Source organism: Cydia amplana, chromosome 26 (assembly GCF_948474715.1).
Source record: "Cydia amplana chromosome 26, ilCydAmpl1.1, whole genome shotgun sequence".
In the NCBI taxonomy this organism is placed as follows: domain Eukaryota; kingdom Metazoa; phylum Arthropoda; class Insecta; order Lepidoptera; family Tortricidae; genus Cydia; species Cydia amplana.
In genome coordinates this window covers 4,987,232-5,003,781 of record NC_086094.1, presented here as the reverse complement: position 1 = coordinate 5,003,781, position 16,550 = coordinate 4,987,232, and the positions used below count along the sequence as shown (strand labels likewise).

Below are 16,550 nucleotides of genomic sequence, written 5' to 3'. Positions count from 1 at the left end.
GGACATTGTAGCTAGGTGGCCTGGAGCATCACACGACCAAACCATATTTAATAATTCGTTTATAAAACAAAGGTTTTTGAACAGAGAATTTGGTAATAATATGATTGTTGGTGATAAAGGTTATGAAAATACATTTTATCTTTTGACACCACTTCAAAATCCTGTTACACCAGCAGAACATCTTTACAATGAATCACAAATAAGAAGTAGGAATGTTGTAGAGCGAACTTATGGTGTTTGGAAAAATCGGTTTCCTGTATTAGCAAAAAAGATAATATTACATTTGTCCCGTGTCCAGTCCGTAATTGTAGCATGTGCGGTGTTGCACAATATTGCAATTCAAATGAAAGATGCTCATTTTGAAAATGATCCTTATGATGACAGTGCACACATTGAAATAGAACCTGAATATAATGGGAACGTGCAAGATAATACTGTAAGAAACAACATAATAAATGATTATTTTGAATCATTGCTAAGGTGATTAATTTTTGTTATGTAAAATAAAAAGTATATAAAAAAATAAGTTTTTATTCATTGAATAGGGATGATGACACATGTTGAATTTTATAACAAAATCTAGTAAAATAGATCTAGCAAGCAAGCAATTTATCACAATAATGTGGATATTAAAATAAAATATTGAAAAATTACAAAAATACAGGACCTGAAAGTTTCAAAATTAAAGTTTTTTTTAACTTCAAAAACGATAAAAGTAAGGGTACCATTCGATTCCTTACATTTCATCCAAAAAAATATTGTAGGTATAGCAACTATATACATAAACGCAATATTTCACCGACAAAAACGCAATTTTCTTGTTTTGTCCATACTACAATATGGGCTCCCAGAGACCTTGACGTCACGGCCTCTGGCCGTTTTGTATAGGGCGTTTCGCGAGTGAAGTGCGACTGTCGGCCTGTGACTACAATTTCTGACTTTTGTGTTACTTTAATGCAATGGGTCCCATATAGACATTTGATCCTAAAAACAAACCCGATCGATTGATACCATAAATGAAAATTAGTCATATAGCCTATTCATTTAATTTTTTCAGCAACAACTTTTTTTCTAAGGCCCACATTTCTCTCTTGTACTCCCTTTCCTCTTCTTCAAAAGCCCATTGAATTTTTTTATTTTTATACTCTTCTTCTAAAATTTGCATTTTGGCATCGGCCACTTTCTCGAATGGCCTCTTAGGTTTCGGCTTACCTAGAACAAAAGTAATGTATAAATAAAGGATAACTCACGCTAGACCGGCACGGGTCAGGGTCGAGGCAACCGACACTTCATTTTCTATGACAGGTGACTTGTGATCAGATGAAGCTTTCTATAGAAAACCAAGTGTCAGATGCCTCCGCCAGGACACAGGCTGTTGTTGTAACATGAGTCATCCTTTAGAATAGTGTTTAATAACAACAATTTTTAGAAATAAACTAGATACTATATGCTATACAACTTACATAAAGCAGGATGTTTTCTTGATCTGAATGAGGCAGGCTTCCACTGAGACCATTTTGTAACTGTCTCGGAACTTGCTTCCCCCAAATCAGCTGCATCCTGAGTGTCAACTGCAAAATAAAAGAGGTAATGTGATATAACAATATATGACATTATTAGACGTGTATTTTGGCAATATGTTTGCAATCCGAAGTACAAGAAAGGTATATTTCAAACTTACTTCGGATTTTCTTTGCTGGACGAACAGGTGTTTCTTTAACATTCTCTTTATTTTGTTCACTGGATGGTGAATGTATGATTTCTGAAACAAGTACAAAAAACAATGTTAAAATAATATTGTTTTATGTCTCCTTCATATCACCGATAAACATTATTCAATACATACCATCTAGATTATCATCTGGATCATATGAAGGGTCATCTTGCAAAATCACTGAAATTGGAAAATAAATAAATTAGTAGGGCGTAAATAATAATAAACGAATCTTTATCTGTTGCAGTCCCAGGTGGTTGCCCATATACAGTCATGATCAGTTATAAGTTGTAAAGGTTTTGAAACTATTTGTAAACCAATGTAAGCAATAACTTACCTACTGTATTTGGCAGACTGTCAGAGTCAAAATTGCTCTCCATGCCATCAACAGAGAGCAAAATCATATCCTTGACTTTTGACTCACTGGGAGTCAAAACCGGCGCCGTACTGGAGCCTCCTCCTGTGCGGTAGGTTTCCGCTCGTATTAGTGCCGACTTTTTTCTGGTATCTCGCTTGATACCCTCATACTTCAGCCGCAAATTTTTGGAAGTGCGATGTGTACTCCCACTGGCAGCGTTGAAGGAAAGCTCGATAGCTTTCCAGCATTCTTCTTTTTGGCCCCAGGTTACAGCATCACTCTTCTTATTTTCAAGAATGTGTTTATTGACTTCGACCAGTTTGATTAAAATGTCAACCTCCTCTCGCGTGAAATTAATGCTCCTCTCACGTTTTTGAGACATTGTTGTCTTTGCAAAACTACGCAAAACTATGAAAAACTAGGCGAGCAAAATAATTAACACAACGACAAAACAAACCCAACCAAGCACGCGTTTTTTTTTCTTTGACATTTGAATTACGTTTCGTTCCACATAAAAATTAGTGATTTCTAAAATAATATTTTCGGATCATTATAATTGTTACAGGATATGCATTTAAAGTATATCAATACGTAACACAAAATAATGCATAAAAGATGCACTTTTAATACTTTTCAGAGTGATGAATTAAATTTTTTTTATATGCTCTCACATGTTCCGAAAATCGAAACGTCAAAGTGCGATGTTGCCATCTGTAACTTAAAAGTAGCAAACTGGCACATAAACTTAATGGGTAGACGTTTGTGAAACAGGAACTATTTTATCAGGAAGTTTTATCTGGCAGTTAATTTATTTGTTAATTAGCTATCCAACACTTTACTCAGACTTTGTGAAACAGACCCTAAAAATGCTTTTAAAAGATACCTGGCAGTGGCATGTAGTGTTTGTAGCCAGTCGCCTTCCATGAGCTTGGTCCGAGGGCTCTCTAAGCCAGGAAGGAGTTGTAAGGAAGCCAGTCGGTGGTCTGACAAGATGCCTTCAGCTCCTCTCACCATTGTGACATCTATAAGACTACAAAAAGCTTTTAAAAGATACCTGGCAGTGGCATGTAGCGTTTGCAGCCAGTCTCCCTCCATGAGCTTAGTCCCGGGCTCTCTAAGCCAGCAAGGAGTTGTAAGGAAGCCAGTCGGTGGGTTGATACTGTGCCTTCAGCTTCTCACGCCATTGTGACAGCTATAAGACTAAAACTGCTTTTAAAAGATACCTGGCAGTGGCATGTAGTGTTTGTAGCCAGTCGCCTTCCATGAGCTTGGTGCGAGGGCTCTCTAAGCCAGCGAGGAGTTGTAAGGAGGCCAGTCGGTGGGCTGACACTGTACCTTCAGCTTCTCACGCCATTACGACAGCTTAAGATTAATAAAAGCTTAACAAGATACCTGGCAGTGACATGTAGTGTTTGCAGCCAGTCGCCTTCCATGAGCTTGGTCCGAGGGCTCTCTAAGCCAGGGAGGAGTTGTAAGGAAGCCAGTCGGTGGTCTGACAAGATGCCTTCAGCTCCTCTCACCATTGTGACATCTATAAGACTACAAAAAGCTTTTAAAAGATACCTGGCAGTGGCATGTAGCGTTTGCAGCCAGTCGCCTTCCATAAGCTTGGTCCGAGGGCTCTCTAAGCCAGCGAGGAGTTGTAAGGAGGCTAGTCGGTGGGCTGACACTGTGCTTTCGGCTCCGCACTCTCGCCATTGGGACAGCTGACGAGCTATGAGGCTGCGGAATACCCCGTCACCTGTAAACAGTTTAAGAGTTACAACAAATACTCTTTACAGTACATATGGTGCTACTTTCCAGAAGTAGTGCGGGAAAGAGCACTTTCCGCGCGTAAGTCGAACGTTTAAAGTGCCATATGTACTGTAAAACGTTGTACGATACATGTGTGAATAATATTCATCGATAATTCGCAACTCGTGTCGATTTAAAACACTTCCCTCGGTCGTGTTTTAATTTTTCACCACTCGTTTCGAATTTCCTTTTTTCCGCACATGTATCGTAAATAACTATTATTGCACACCTCAATAAAAGAAAACAATACAAAAATAAAACAGAAACACAAGCAGTGGTTAACAACAGGCGGACTTATCGCTATGTGGTCGTCACTCAAGACGCTTTTTTGTGCCTATAACTCTACATACAACACAGGTATCCCCTTCAAACTATTTTATTTTTGAAATCAAAATGTTGTTTTGAATATTTTGTCAGGTATTTGTACCGTAAAAAATGGGTCATATTCCCTCATTGCAGGCGCTCTTCCAATGTGATGGGAGCTTAAAAGTATCTTAGTCACTCACTGAACATATATGTATTGAAACAAGATTTAAATAATATTCTCAATTTCTTAACTAAATATCTTTGAATATCTGTGTCTGTGGTACAACTTACCGGCTGCCTGCGCGATGAGTGAGGCCATGTGCATGTCTCCATGCTCTCTGGAGACCTTGCAAGCTTCGAGCAACCGACCGCCTAACAGCAGGGTCCATACACGCGCACTATGCCCATCTGACTCTGAAATATATAGTTGGTCAAACCAATTAGTCAGTAAATGAGAACAAAAAAAATATACTCGTTTTCTTTTGGGTACTAGTACTAGTGTAAGACAGATATAGTATGATTCTCTCTGTCTATGTTTGAAATGAGACAGTCCTTTGACAAACTATAGTAGTTGTTGTCGCAGAAATCGCGAAGCGTCTGGTTGACGTAACTGGTGACCGAAGAGCTGGCGGCTACCTCGCACAACGTATCAGCATTGCGATACAGCGAGGAAATGTCGCCAGCATCCTTGGTACAATGCCTCAAGGGCCTATTTTAGATTTAAGCTAGTTTTTAATTTCTTTTAGTAATACCACTGTATATATCTTGTTTGTAAATAAATGATTATTTTTAAATATAGTAACATTATTAACTGAGCGAAACAAAGTCTAGTCAAACAGGACGAGAACAACTACGGGTACGCTTTCTGTGTTCAAAACATGGAGAAATGTAGTATCGTAAAATGGGGTGAGTAGGTTTCGCGGGGAGAGGTGGGTTATGAATGGGGAGAGAAGGTTTGAGAGGGGGGTGAGAAGGGATTTTAAGGCTACTGCTACAAAAATAATGTATTCCAATTTAAAATGGAGCTATAGTAATACGCACAATAAAAAAATATCGATCCAACATTCTTCCAAAATCACCTTTGTATGAAAAGCCCTCTCACCCCAAATACGAGGCACTACGGGGTGAGGTGGGTTTTCCTCTTTATCGTCAAAGTTATGAAATGGAACTACCCAAAATAAGATAAAAACTAAAATACAAACGTCCGGAACACTTATTATATACACCATTCAGTTTGCATATGTAAAAATAAAATGTTATCGAGGTTTGAATGTCAGTTTTGCGCCTACTCACCCCATTTTACGGTAAGCTTAGATTGGTTTTGGCACCAAAACATCTAGCATCGAGTAGCGGAATTATCAGTACCGCTACTTGACAATAGATGTTGCGACGACCGAAAAGTCTAAAGGGGTCCACTGATTACCAGTTCACCGGCCGATATCGGCCTAGAGTTTATATAGATATATGTATCTATTTATGTATCGTCCAAATATTTATAAATAAACATGTTCCGGTTTTATAAATAAATTACAGTGTCAAGTGCACATTCTGTTGTATTCTGCTTCGGTTTTGTTTTTATGTTCTGTGTTGTTTTGTGTTTGTTTTAAGTGTCAATGGGTACACTGAAAATCAGCGTCGTAACACAACTCATGTGCTACGACACATGCTGAGTGTTATCCTTTTTTGGAACCCCTCGCAACATTGTTACTTACCTACTAATTTACCTAGATTTAAGCCTATTTTAGTTGTTGTGTATGTGTGTTTCGAATAAATTATCATTCATTCATTCATTCATTCTATCAGTTGTTCGGAACTGTCAACTTTTCCGTTTAACAGACAGGTTGATATCGTTGACAGGTTGAGGAAGCGCTGGTGGCCTAGCGGTAAGAGCATGCGACTTGCAATCCGGAGGTCGCGGGTTCAAACCCCGGCTCGTACCAATGAGTTTTTCCGAACTTATGTACGAAATATAATTTGATATTTACCAGTCGCTTTTCGGTGAAGGAAAACATCGTGAGGAAACCGGACTAATCCCAACAAGGGCCTAGTTTACCCTCTGGGTTGGAAGGTCAGATGGCAGTCGCTTTCGTAAAAACTAGTGCCCACGCCAATTACTGGGATTAGTTGCCAAGCGGACCCCAGGCTCCCATGAGCCGTGGCAAAAATGCCAGGACAACGCGAGGAAGATGATGATGAGACAGGTTGATATCGTCCGGCGGAATGGTAATTAGTGGGCCCCTTAATGCTAAACAATTTTCAACTGTTTTTGTTGAGGTTGGAAAAAAAAATGCACGTATTTTGAGTAATAGGTTCCTATAGTTTTTTTGTGATCACTAAACTCTATTGTGCCGGGAACTTGCTACTTGTACACTTAGCGCCATTTACACCATTTCATTAACTCGAGGTTGACCGGTTAAACCTGGAGTTACCACGGTTACCAATACAATTTGACACATGGTTAACGGTTAACCCCGGGTTAGTGCAAGTGATACTTACCATCTTCGGCCTCTGGTCTGCACGGCTGTTCTAGCTCGCGGTCAGTAATGCCAGCCACTGCCTCCGTCAGCCAACGTAACAGCTCTCGATGGCGATTTACCACAGACAAGTCATCTGTACCGGGAATTCCTACGAACAAGTAATATCATAGAGAAAAAAATACATAGAGTGCTCACTCCATACATCAGTTTTAGTACCAAAAAGACTATTAGCATCTAGCATCGAGTAGCGGAACTATCAGCATCGAGTAGCGGAACTATCAGTACTGCTACTTGACAATAGATTCCGGTCGGTGCTACATCTATTGTCAAGTAGCTGTACTGATAGTTCCGCTACTCGATGCTAGATGTAGACACTGAAATTAATAGTCTGAACCGATGTATGGAGTGAGCACTCTATGTATTTTTTTCTCTATGGTAATATTCAATAATGTAGAATATTTTTTTAGAATGATGAGTGCACCCACATTTTTACACTTGACTGTACTGTACGTCATATTACTATTTCAGTAATGACTTTTCATGGTATTGACCAGGGATGTTGCGAACATCCGCATCCGCGGAACTTCCGCATTATTTTCAACATCCGCATCTGCATCCGCATAAAAACGATGCGGAGCTTATGCGGATGCGGATGTCGAACAAGTCGGTACAGGAACGTCTTAGCGGCGGCGTAAGTGCTAGGTAATTTCGACTTTACCTATAACGAAATCGTCTAAGTAGATCCAGAAAAGTCGGCCAAGTTACTGTTTATTAAATATAACGCACCGATATTCTTGCTCAAATACTAAACGTTTCGTTTATTTTATAAAAAAATACTAAAAATGTAATATTTGACGTTTTCTAAGTACCTAATCTTGACATCCACATCCGCATCCGCGGATGTGAGCCTTTAAATATCCGCATCCGCGGATGTCAAAAAATCTGCATCGCGACATCCCTGGCTACTCGTATTGACAACACACTGGATGTTCGAAAACTAAAATTCTTATCAACCAACCATTGGTAGTCCTTATCACGTCGCAATAAGGTATACAAAGAGTCAATTAACTGAGCAGATTGTTACTTACCGCCGTTATCTAAGTCTGCGCCCCACAGCGCCTCGCACAGCGTCCACACTTCATAGCAGTACGCTCCCGACACGCCAAACTAAAAAAAAACAACCATAGAACTTATCTTATTTTAATATTCTTAACCACAGTATACCACAGAGCAACATAGACTTACGTGCACACGCATAAAGTTCAATTTCGGTTTGACACTTCGGTGACGTGGCATCTGACTGACAGCTTTAGTGTTTGAGACGGCGTCGAAAAGGTTAATTTGATTAAATGCAAGAATTACTGTTTCTTGATTGAAGAGTAGATTCGATAGATAATAAAAAAATGTGATTTATTTTTTTTCACCTCAGCAGCTCGAACAAGGGTACTTTGATTCTTAAAAACAGTGAGCAAAATGCGATTTTGCTCACTGAGTGAGACAAAATGACATTCAAGTGACCTTTATAGTCAAATGTCATTTCAACATGCGGGGTCTAATAAAAGTTCGAAATACTTGGGTTCTATTATCTCTGTCCCTTTCACACTGTTAGCAAAAAGAAACAGACAAAAAAAAGTTAAAACGACATTCAACAGTATATTCACGGTTTATAATAGACCCCCGAAAAACTTCAGACCGCATCGTTCCAAACCACGTACGAGTATGAATTCTTAATAATTAATAAATAAAAATAAAGTTTAAGATTTCATAAAAACTGATAAAATACTATATTTTAGGTATTTTATTGTACAATTAAAATAACGAACTCAAAAAATACACAGATCATCACGCAAAATTAATTATTTTACTTTTAAGAATTTCTACCATAGTTGACAAATAGTACGTATCCGCAATTCGGACCGTATCTTACAAAGATTTTTTTTGTTGTCAAAGTTGGCGATTGAAGTGTCAGTTAATGTTTGTTATTTCTATATTATTTTACTGAATTTATTATTACGTTTTGTTTTTGTGTTCCATTGCGGTAATTAAACTTAATTGTTTGTATATCTTAAGAAAACATGAGTGCAGGTATTAAGTGATGAAGAAGGATTACATTTTTCAAGTTGTCTAATAGGTATGTTCTCACTGCGCTGAGGTGAAAAATGTTGTGTACTACACGAGATCAAAGTTATTTACATCTCGTGCGCTTTTGAGTCCCTTCCTACGCTCAAGATTCTAAATTAGATTCACTCGCTACGCTCGTGAATCTATTATAGAATCTTTCGCTTGCACGGGACTCAAAATAAGCACTCGAATAAATATCAAACTTTGATCACTTGTTGTACAAATAACTATTATTTTTCATGAAAGCAACAAAAGTGTAAGTTTTTTACAAAAGCAAGTTCATAGGAACCGATCTTAATCCTATAGGTACAGTGCGCAGCAGAAGTTGCTAAGCGGGCGAGGGGTTTATAATTACCTTGACGCGTTTCATGCGCTTTTATTCTCTTAACAATAAAGTCGCGTCAAAATTATTTTGAACACCTCGCCCGCTTAGAAACTATTGCTGCTGACTGTATGAACACTATTCTTTTTTACAAGCTTTTATTTACTTTCACCTGACCGTTGTCTGTTTGACTGTCTGTAATCAAATCTTGCAAGTTAAATTTGATCCACTTCCCGGTTTCCGATCGAGCTGAAATTTTGCATACACATGTAAATCGGGTGACAATGCAATATTATGGTACCATCGAGCTGATCTGATGATGGAGACAGGAGGTGGCCATAGGAACTCTGTGATGAAACAACGCAACGTAATTGTGTTAGGGATTTTTAGGATTGTCTCGATGAGTATTAGTTGTCAGTCGTAAGAAAAGTACAGTCAGTGATAAAAGCTTGTACCAAAAATGAAATTTTTGCCTAAAACTTATTTACTTTTGGTTACCAAACACGCTGTACTTGTTACCTTAGTGGTCCGGTCCCGGTCCTGCGCGGCCCGCTCGCGCAGCGCCCGCAGGGCTTCCCTGCGGTCCCGTGGCGCCTCTTTCAGCGTGAGCCGCGGACAGTGCTCCGCGGCTGACTCCTCAGAGGGAAAAGACGTCGACCATTCCAGGAGGGTTTCCATCTGCTTGGTGAGCGTTGACTGGAAGAAGTAACGGCGTTAAGCTTCATTTTTATATCCCGGATAACGAAATGACAGTTCGATAATTAAATAGTATTTTATACGATCGTGATGTAATAGAGAGCTTTTCAGTCGAGTACCGAGGCAACGAAGCTTGCTGAGTTGCCTAAGTGAGGTACGAGATTGAAATGCTTTACAATACTTTTTTTCGCGACTATTGTCGCCCGTTCAGTCTTTTTTATGCGAGCGCGGCGGCACGTGATTGGTATTTTTTTTATAGTTGACTACAGCGTATCTAAATTAATATTATAGTTGAGTTGGGAACCCATATATAAAAAGTACGCAATTATAGTTTGGTATACGAAATGTTAATTCAACCATACAGTCCACGAGTAGAAAAATCACATATTGCTTTTTACCAATTTAGTACTAAAAAGTTTAACTCGTTAGTAATCCCCTTCTTACCGCCCTTGAGGCACAATGTGCTATAAACATGCCCCGAATTTTCAGCCGGAAATCAAATAATCTTGAATTATACACGGGATTATTCGCTATCCGGGGACATTTTGAAATAGAAAGCTGACTGGAGCAGTCTTATCGCTTTTTAGCACCTGTTGTTTACCTCTACTTTTGTTTCCGTTTTCTTTTTGTATTGTTTTCCTTTATTGAGGTGTGCAATAATAGTAATTTGTGTTACAAGGGATCAAAATGATATATTTCCGTCAAGGTCGTACATTGAATCCTGAATGAAGCGATGGATTCTATAATACGTTCGGGATTCTAAAGTAGAATCCTGAGCGTAATGAGGGATTCAAGTGTTAACGCCCAAGACGAAATAATTTTGATACCGTGTGACACATACTGCTTTTCACATCAACTATGAGGAAAATAAAACAATCTTAGTGTTGACACAATCTGATGCTTAAACAGATTATTTAAGATAAAAAAAAAATGTGCAAAAAAATGTAAAAATAGTGTGCTAGAACAGAAAAGTGTTACTTTGATCCCTTCTAGCAGGGAAGAAAAAGCTCTTTTTCGAATAGGTGGTGTGAAAAGAGTATTTGTGTTGTATTGTATTGTAGAGCTTACCATAAAGTTGTTGGTGGTGTCAGTATGTCCTATGGCCAGCCTGGCGACCACGGGCTCGCTCCAGTCGTCTTCGGCGCGCCCCGCGACATATTTGCCGATCTCCGATAGCTGAGCCGCTGAAAATATTCAAAATACACACGTCAACATTTCAGAGTTAGTCATAGCCACTGACCATCCAGCCTCTAGACATAGCATAGTCGCGCTACCCCCTCTGCCACACATACGGTAGCGTTACTCCATCTTCGAGTCACGCCTACACCGCTTACTTCAGTCGGCGGACCGGGCTCGGTCTAGAAACTTCGGTAGCTCGAAGAAGTTTTTGCTATCAAAAATGCATTATTGTTGTGTCAAATTGTGTGGCAAGAACATTAAAAACTCTGGTGTACAAAAAAATGGCATTTCATTTCACAGGTAAGTCGATTTTTAGAGATTTGGATAAAAAAATATTTTAATTTAAGCGTCTCATCAAATTTGACAGCGCTTGAAACTCGATGACGTCTTTTAAGAAAGTCTCTTTCTATCGCGCTGCATCCGTATACATCCTTTCTTGTCTTTTATTACGTGACATTCCTAAGCCCAAACTAGTGATGTCCATATCCATAGAATGTGATTGTTTACTATTGATAAGGTCATTCAATTCAAATCGCATAGGTATTTGCGAAAAATTCACTATAAAACAAATAAATAATATGAGAATTACACTTACGGTCAGGTACCAATTTTCCCTTGAACATAACCGATATTGTCAATTCAGCACTACATAGGTACTCGTATTACTTTTAGCGATTATAAAAACATTGCAAAAATTTATCACAAGACCAATTTTATACAAAAACACACGGTTGCAATTTAAAATGCATTATTTTGATTCCATTTTTGTTGAGAATAGTGGGCGCCGGTTTAACTTTTTAATTTTTGCTTTTTTTCTGTGTACGACTGCCAACATGGCAATGATACTTGAACTTTCGGCCAAATAATTTAAACCTCATTTAGTTAGATTGTGTTAAATAACATTTCATTTACATAATAACAAATCAATATTTGATTTAAACCATGTAATAACTCTTAATAGAATTATACAGGATGTTTTTAATGGGTGGGTATAGTAGGATACCGCGAATACAGGGTGGATTTTCTTTTTGGCTCAGTGAGGGCAGCTACCAGATCCCGTACTGCTACGAGAAAACGGTCTTAAGAGACCTTCCCTCGATTTTAAATTAATGAAGATTGGCATTTACAGATTTTGGAAAAAACATACAGGATACGAGAAAAAGGTCATTTTTGACAAACTTTTTTTTATGCCAATCGATCCCATTCCTATTGAGGATCAAAAGCTTGTATTTTTTTTTCATGCTAGAAAAGCCACAAATCGAGGAAAACTTTTCCCATAATATTTGAATGAAAATGAAAACTTTTATTTTTCACATGCTACTTTTGTATGCCAATCGATTCCATTCCTATCCAGTATCAATAGTTTCCTAGGGGTCGACTTACGGTAATGTACTAAAAAGCCACAAATTGAAGAAAACTTATCCATACATTTACTATGGAGAAAACGTGAAATTTAATTCACAGTTTTCTATCTGGCCAATCAGTCCGGTCCTGTTACATTTAAGAACCATAATACTGTATGAAGACATTGCTGTACGAATGATGGGCGAGGTAGAAAATTGTGAATAAAATTTCACATTTTCTCCATAGTAAATGTATGGAAAAAGTTTTTATTAATTTGTGGCTTTTTAGTACATTGCCGTAAGTCGACCCCTAGGAAACTATTGATACTGGATAGGAATGGAATCGATTGGCATACAAAAGTAGCATGTGAAAAATAAAAGTTTTCATTTTCATTCAAATATTATGGGAAAAGTTTTCCTCGATTTGTGGCTTTTCTAGCCGGAATTTTTTTTTGCTTCCATACAAGCTTTTGATCCTCAATAGGAATGGGATCTAATTTGAAATCGAGGGAAGGTCTCCTAAGACCGTTTTCTCGTAGCAGTACGGGATCTGGTAGCTGCCCTCACTGAGCCAAAAAGAAAATCCACCCTGTATATAAAGCCGCAACCCGACTGATTAATTGACATAATTGCTCTCCCAGAAGGGGGTTCCTGGGGTATTTGACTTTGATACGGTCGTATAGAGGGGGTGGTTTGGTGACTTCCAGAAAAATCCGACTTTTGGTCTACCGGATTATCCGACTTTTGGTCACTAAACGGTGACAGATACGTGGGAGATGCTCGACCAAATGTCATAGAGGGACGCTGACAGTTTCTGAAGCCGCCATTATTTTTTCAAAATGGCCGATTCAAAATGGCGATCATTTTTCAAAATGCTCCCAGCGCGCTAAAATTTTGGTCACGAAAACTCGGGGTCACCTAGCTGTATTCCTATGGATTTTTTTTAATAAAACCAATATGGCGGTAAAAATGGCCACTTATTTTTTATGAAAAGCTTCAAAGGTGAGAGATAGGTGGGGGATGCTCGACCAAATGCCATAGAGGGCCCGAGACAACACAAATTGCATTTAAAAAGTTTCAAAATGTACTAACTAACATAAAAACACCTTGTAATACCATGGTTGCAATAAAGAATTATGATTATGATTATGATTATGAAAATGGCCGTCTTTTTTTTTCAAGTTGGTCTGAGCGCGTTGAGATTTGGCATGCGGCGAGCTTGGGGGCCCAAGATTAGTATGTAAATTATTTTTTGAAAACACTCAAAATGACGGCGGACACGGGCAAAGGAAAATTTCCAAGTAGGTTAAGCGAACCCGAAGGGCGAATATCAGGCTGGGAGGCCGAAGGCTGACCCGCCGAAGGCCCGAAGCCTTCACCCCGACTCCCAAGCGTGCAACCCTCAGTAATTTAAAGCGAGGCCGAAGGGCGAGCTGCGTGAAGAAGTGCTTCCAAGCAGGGATGTTGCGAATATCCGCATCCGCATCTCGTCTCGTCTCGCGCTTCTCTAAATCCCATAAGACGCCTTTTTACCAATAGTTTATTTTTAAATTAATTATATAAAGCAGATACACCTGCTAACGAAACCACAACGTTATGGGTTAATGTTTTCGAACGAACGAATCAACATAGCATTCAAAACATGCTTGCATATTATTACTGTTATTACATTATTGACCGTGATTGACAATGTTATTATTCAACGTGTCACATCACTAGCGCCCGGCAGATATTACTGTCTGACGCCCACGTGTGTTTGAACGGACCAATCACGGCACGGGACTCGCTCACCTCGTCCCCCGCACCCCTGTATTTTTGGCAGCATCGGTTTCATGAAAGAATTGGCCTAAGTTGAGTCTAGAGGCTGGATGGTCAGTGGTCATAGCTCTAAATATCTATATGAACTCTAATCACAGAATGAAAAAATATCTATGTAAGACATGTAAGTACAATAAACTTAAGTTTTAAACAAATAAACCATTTATTCACAGAGACAGCATATTCTTACAAAGGTACAACCTCCGCCAAACTGTATAACAGTTTGTTGGCAGAAATAGGCTCCTCTCTTTACATACTGTTTTAGGCTATTTTACTTATTTAGGTGTTTAAACTATTTTTTAGATACTAGTGTAAGTTACAAATATAAGTTCAATATAACACGACATTCTTTAACTTGAGTGTATCCTAGATTAATATTGCTTCAACATGAGTTTGTTTTATTTAGACTTAAATAAATTTTTGCTGGCGCTTTTTCTAATATTTAAAGGTATGTTGTTATAGATTTTAGGAACGAGATAGGGCCTGGTACTCTTGCCATAATAATTAACTGTTCTAGGTACAATCAACTTACAGACTTATATGTATCTATTTACCTCTAGGCAGGTCGACTAGTGCGTCATAAGTGGAAGTTAAGACCATAGCGCCGCCGGGACCGAACCCGACACGGCTGTGGCGCGCGCGACTCACTGATAGGTCAGCTATGCATGCCGCGTCCAATTTACCTATAATTTTGTGATATAGAAGTGTGAACAATTCTCTATTATAGATAATATGGGTGTCAATTAGTGTTTAAATGGGAAAATGGGAAGCGGTGGTGGCCGAGTGGATATGACGTCCGACTTTCAATCCGGAGGTCGCGGGTTCAAATCCTGGCTCGTACCAATGAGTTTTTCGGAACTTATGTACGAAATATCATTTGATATTTACCACTAGCTTTTCGGTGAAGGAAAACATCGTGAGGAAACCTGCATACATCTGCGAAGAAATTCAAAGGTGTATGTGAAGTCCCCAATCCGCATTGGGCTAGCGTGGGGACTATAGCCCAAGCCTTCGCGCGCATGAGAGGAGGCCTGTGCCCAGCAGTGGGACGTATATAGGCTCACATTATTATTATATTTAAATGGGAAAATTATAACTTTAGATTTTTATTTCATTAGATACAATACAATTTATGCACTTAAGAAACTAAAACCCGTTCTGAGCCATGCCGGGTCCAAAGGTCCCCATCACACTAGCAGAGTTACTCCGCTGTATGGCGATGGAGACCTGTTGGACAAGCCATGACTATTTATTTAAATTATAAAACCTTATGCCGCCATAAATCATTATTTCGCAAAGGAAGTTTTAATCTAGTTTTATTATAAAATTTCATTTCTGCGAGAATGTTAGTGATTAAAAAAGGCTCCTTTAAGAAAAGTTGAATTTCAATTAAAACAGTGTGTAGTTACATTGTTTTCTACATTGGGCGGCATGAGGATAAAACAGTCACGTTATATGTATACATAGATAATGACAGACACAGCCTAAACCGAAGGACCTTTGAACTTTTGAAACGTTTATTCTTCAAATGTTTAAAATATAATTTATTCACAAGTTTTCGACTTAGGTGGCAGACCATCTACCAAGAACAGTCCCTATAGGAATAGGCTAAAAAGTGTCATAGTTACCAGCTATAGTCAGTTTGAACGGCAGCACTTTCCTGTGGTACTTGAGTACGATTATCTCTGGATTCACGATGAGCGGCCGCATAGGCAGATCTGTAAGTATTATATATTTGTAAATACACCATAAATAAATGAATGAGTTTTTCGGAACTTATGTACGGAATAATACTTGTTATTCACCACTAGCTTTTCGGTGATGAAAAACATTGTTAGGAAACCTGAATACACCCGCGGAGAAATTCAAAGGTGGATGTGAAGTCCCAAACCCGCATTCGGCTAGAGTGAGGCCAAAGGTATGGCGCCATCGCTCGAAAAAATTGCACCATACCTTTGGCCTCTCGAGTAGGTGGCGTTAATTTTTGATATTTAACACATAAAACACATATCACAAAATTAACACATATCAGTGAAAGAATAAGGATCAAAGTCAAATGGCGTTCTAACAGTTTTAATCTTCTGTCGAAATATGGCAGTAAATGTACTGCGGCTACATACTTTGACGATCCGCCTCTATTTCAAATTCTCTTTGTATTTATTATGAAACTAGCGACCCGCCCCGGCTTCGCACGGATAGTTTAACGAATTTACACAAAACCTTTACAAATTATACACCAAAACCTTCCTCAAGAATCACTATCGATTTCTATTAACCCGTCATATCCCACGGCTCATATATATATGAGCCAGAACGCTTATGGGTGACGTCACACGTGGGAGTTGAGAGGTTTAGGTGAAAACCGCATGAAAATCCGTACACTAGTTTATCGCGAACATACAGACAGACAGACGCGGCAGGG

At 38.8% G+C, this 16,550-nt stretch overlaps 2 protein-coding genes across 2 annotated transcripts in view; both read right to left on the bottom strand.

The window, feature by feature from the left end:
• Positions 1 to 16,550, bottom strand: part of LOC134660061 (uncharacterized) — a 90,233-nt gene that overhangs the window by 19,707 nt on the left and 53,976 nt on the right. The window contains exons 35-42 of the mRNA XM_063515761.1: positions 15,757 to 15,846; positions 14,683 to 14,811; positions 10,857 to 10,972; positions 9,612 to 9,788; positions 7,738 to 7,816; positions 6,669 to 6,797; positions 4,464 to 4,586; positions 3,636 to 3,813 (exon numbers count right to left, since the gene is read on the bottom strand). Of these exons, the coding sequence (XP_063371831.1) occupies positions 3,636 to 3,813; positions 4,464 to 4,586; positions 6,669 to 6,797; positions 7,738 to 7,816; positions 9,612 to 9,788; positions 10,857 to 10,972; positions 14,683 to 14,811; positions 15,757 to 15,846 (1,021 nt within the window). The remainder of the gene's footprint in view (positions 1 to 3,635; positions 3,814 to 4,463; positions 4,587 to 6,668; positions 6,798 to 7,737; positions 7,817 to 9,611; positions 9,789 to 10,856; positions 10,973 to 14,682; positions 14,812 to 15,756; positions 15,847 to 16,550) is intronic.
• Positions 1,037 to 2,454, bottom strand: LOC134660233 (uncharacterized). The gene is made up of 3 exons (XM_063515978.1): positions 2,052 to 2,454; positions 1,464 to 1,571; positions 1,037 to 1,212 (listed from the first exon to the last, which is right to left on the bottom strand). Exons 1-3 carry the CDS (start codon positions 2,452 to 2,454, stop codon positions 1,037 to 1,039), a joined length of 687 nt encoding a protein of 228 aa, XP_063372048.1.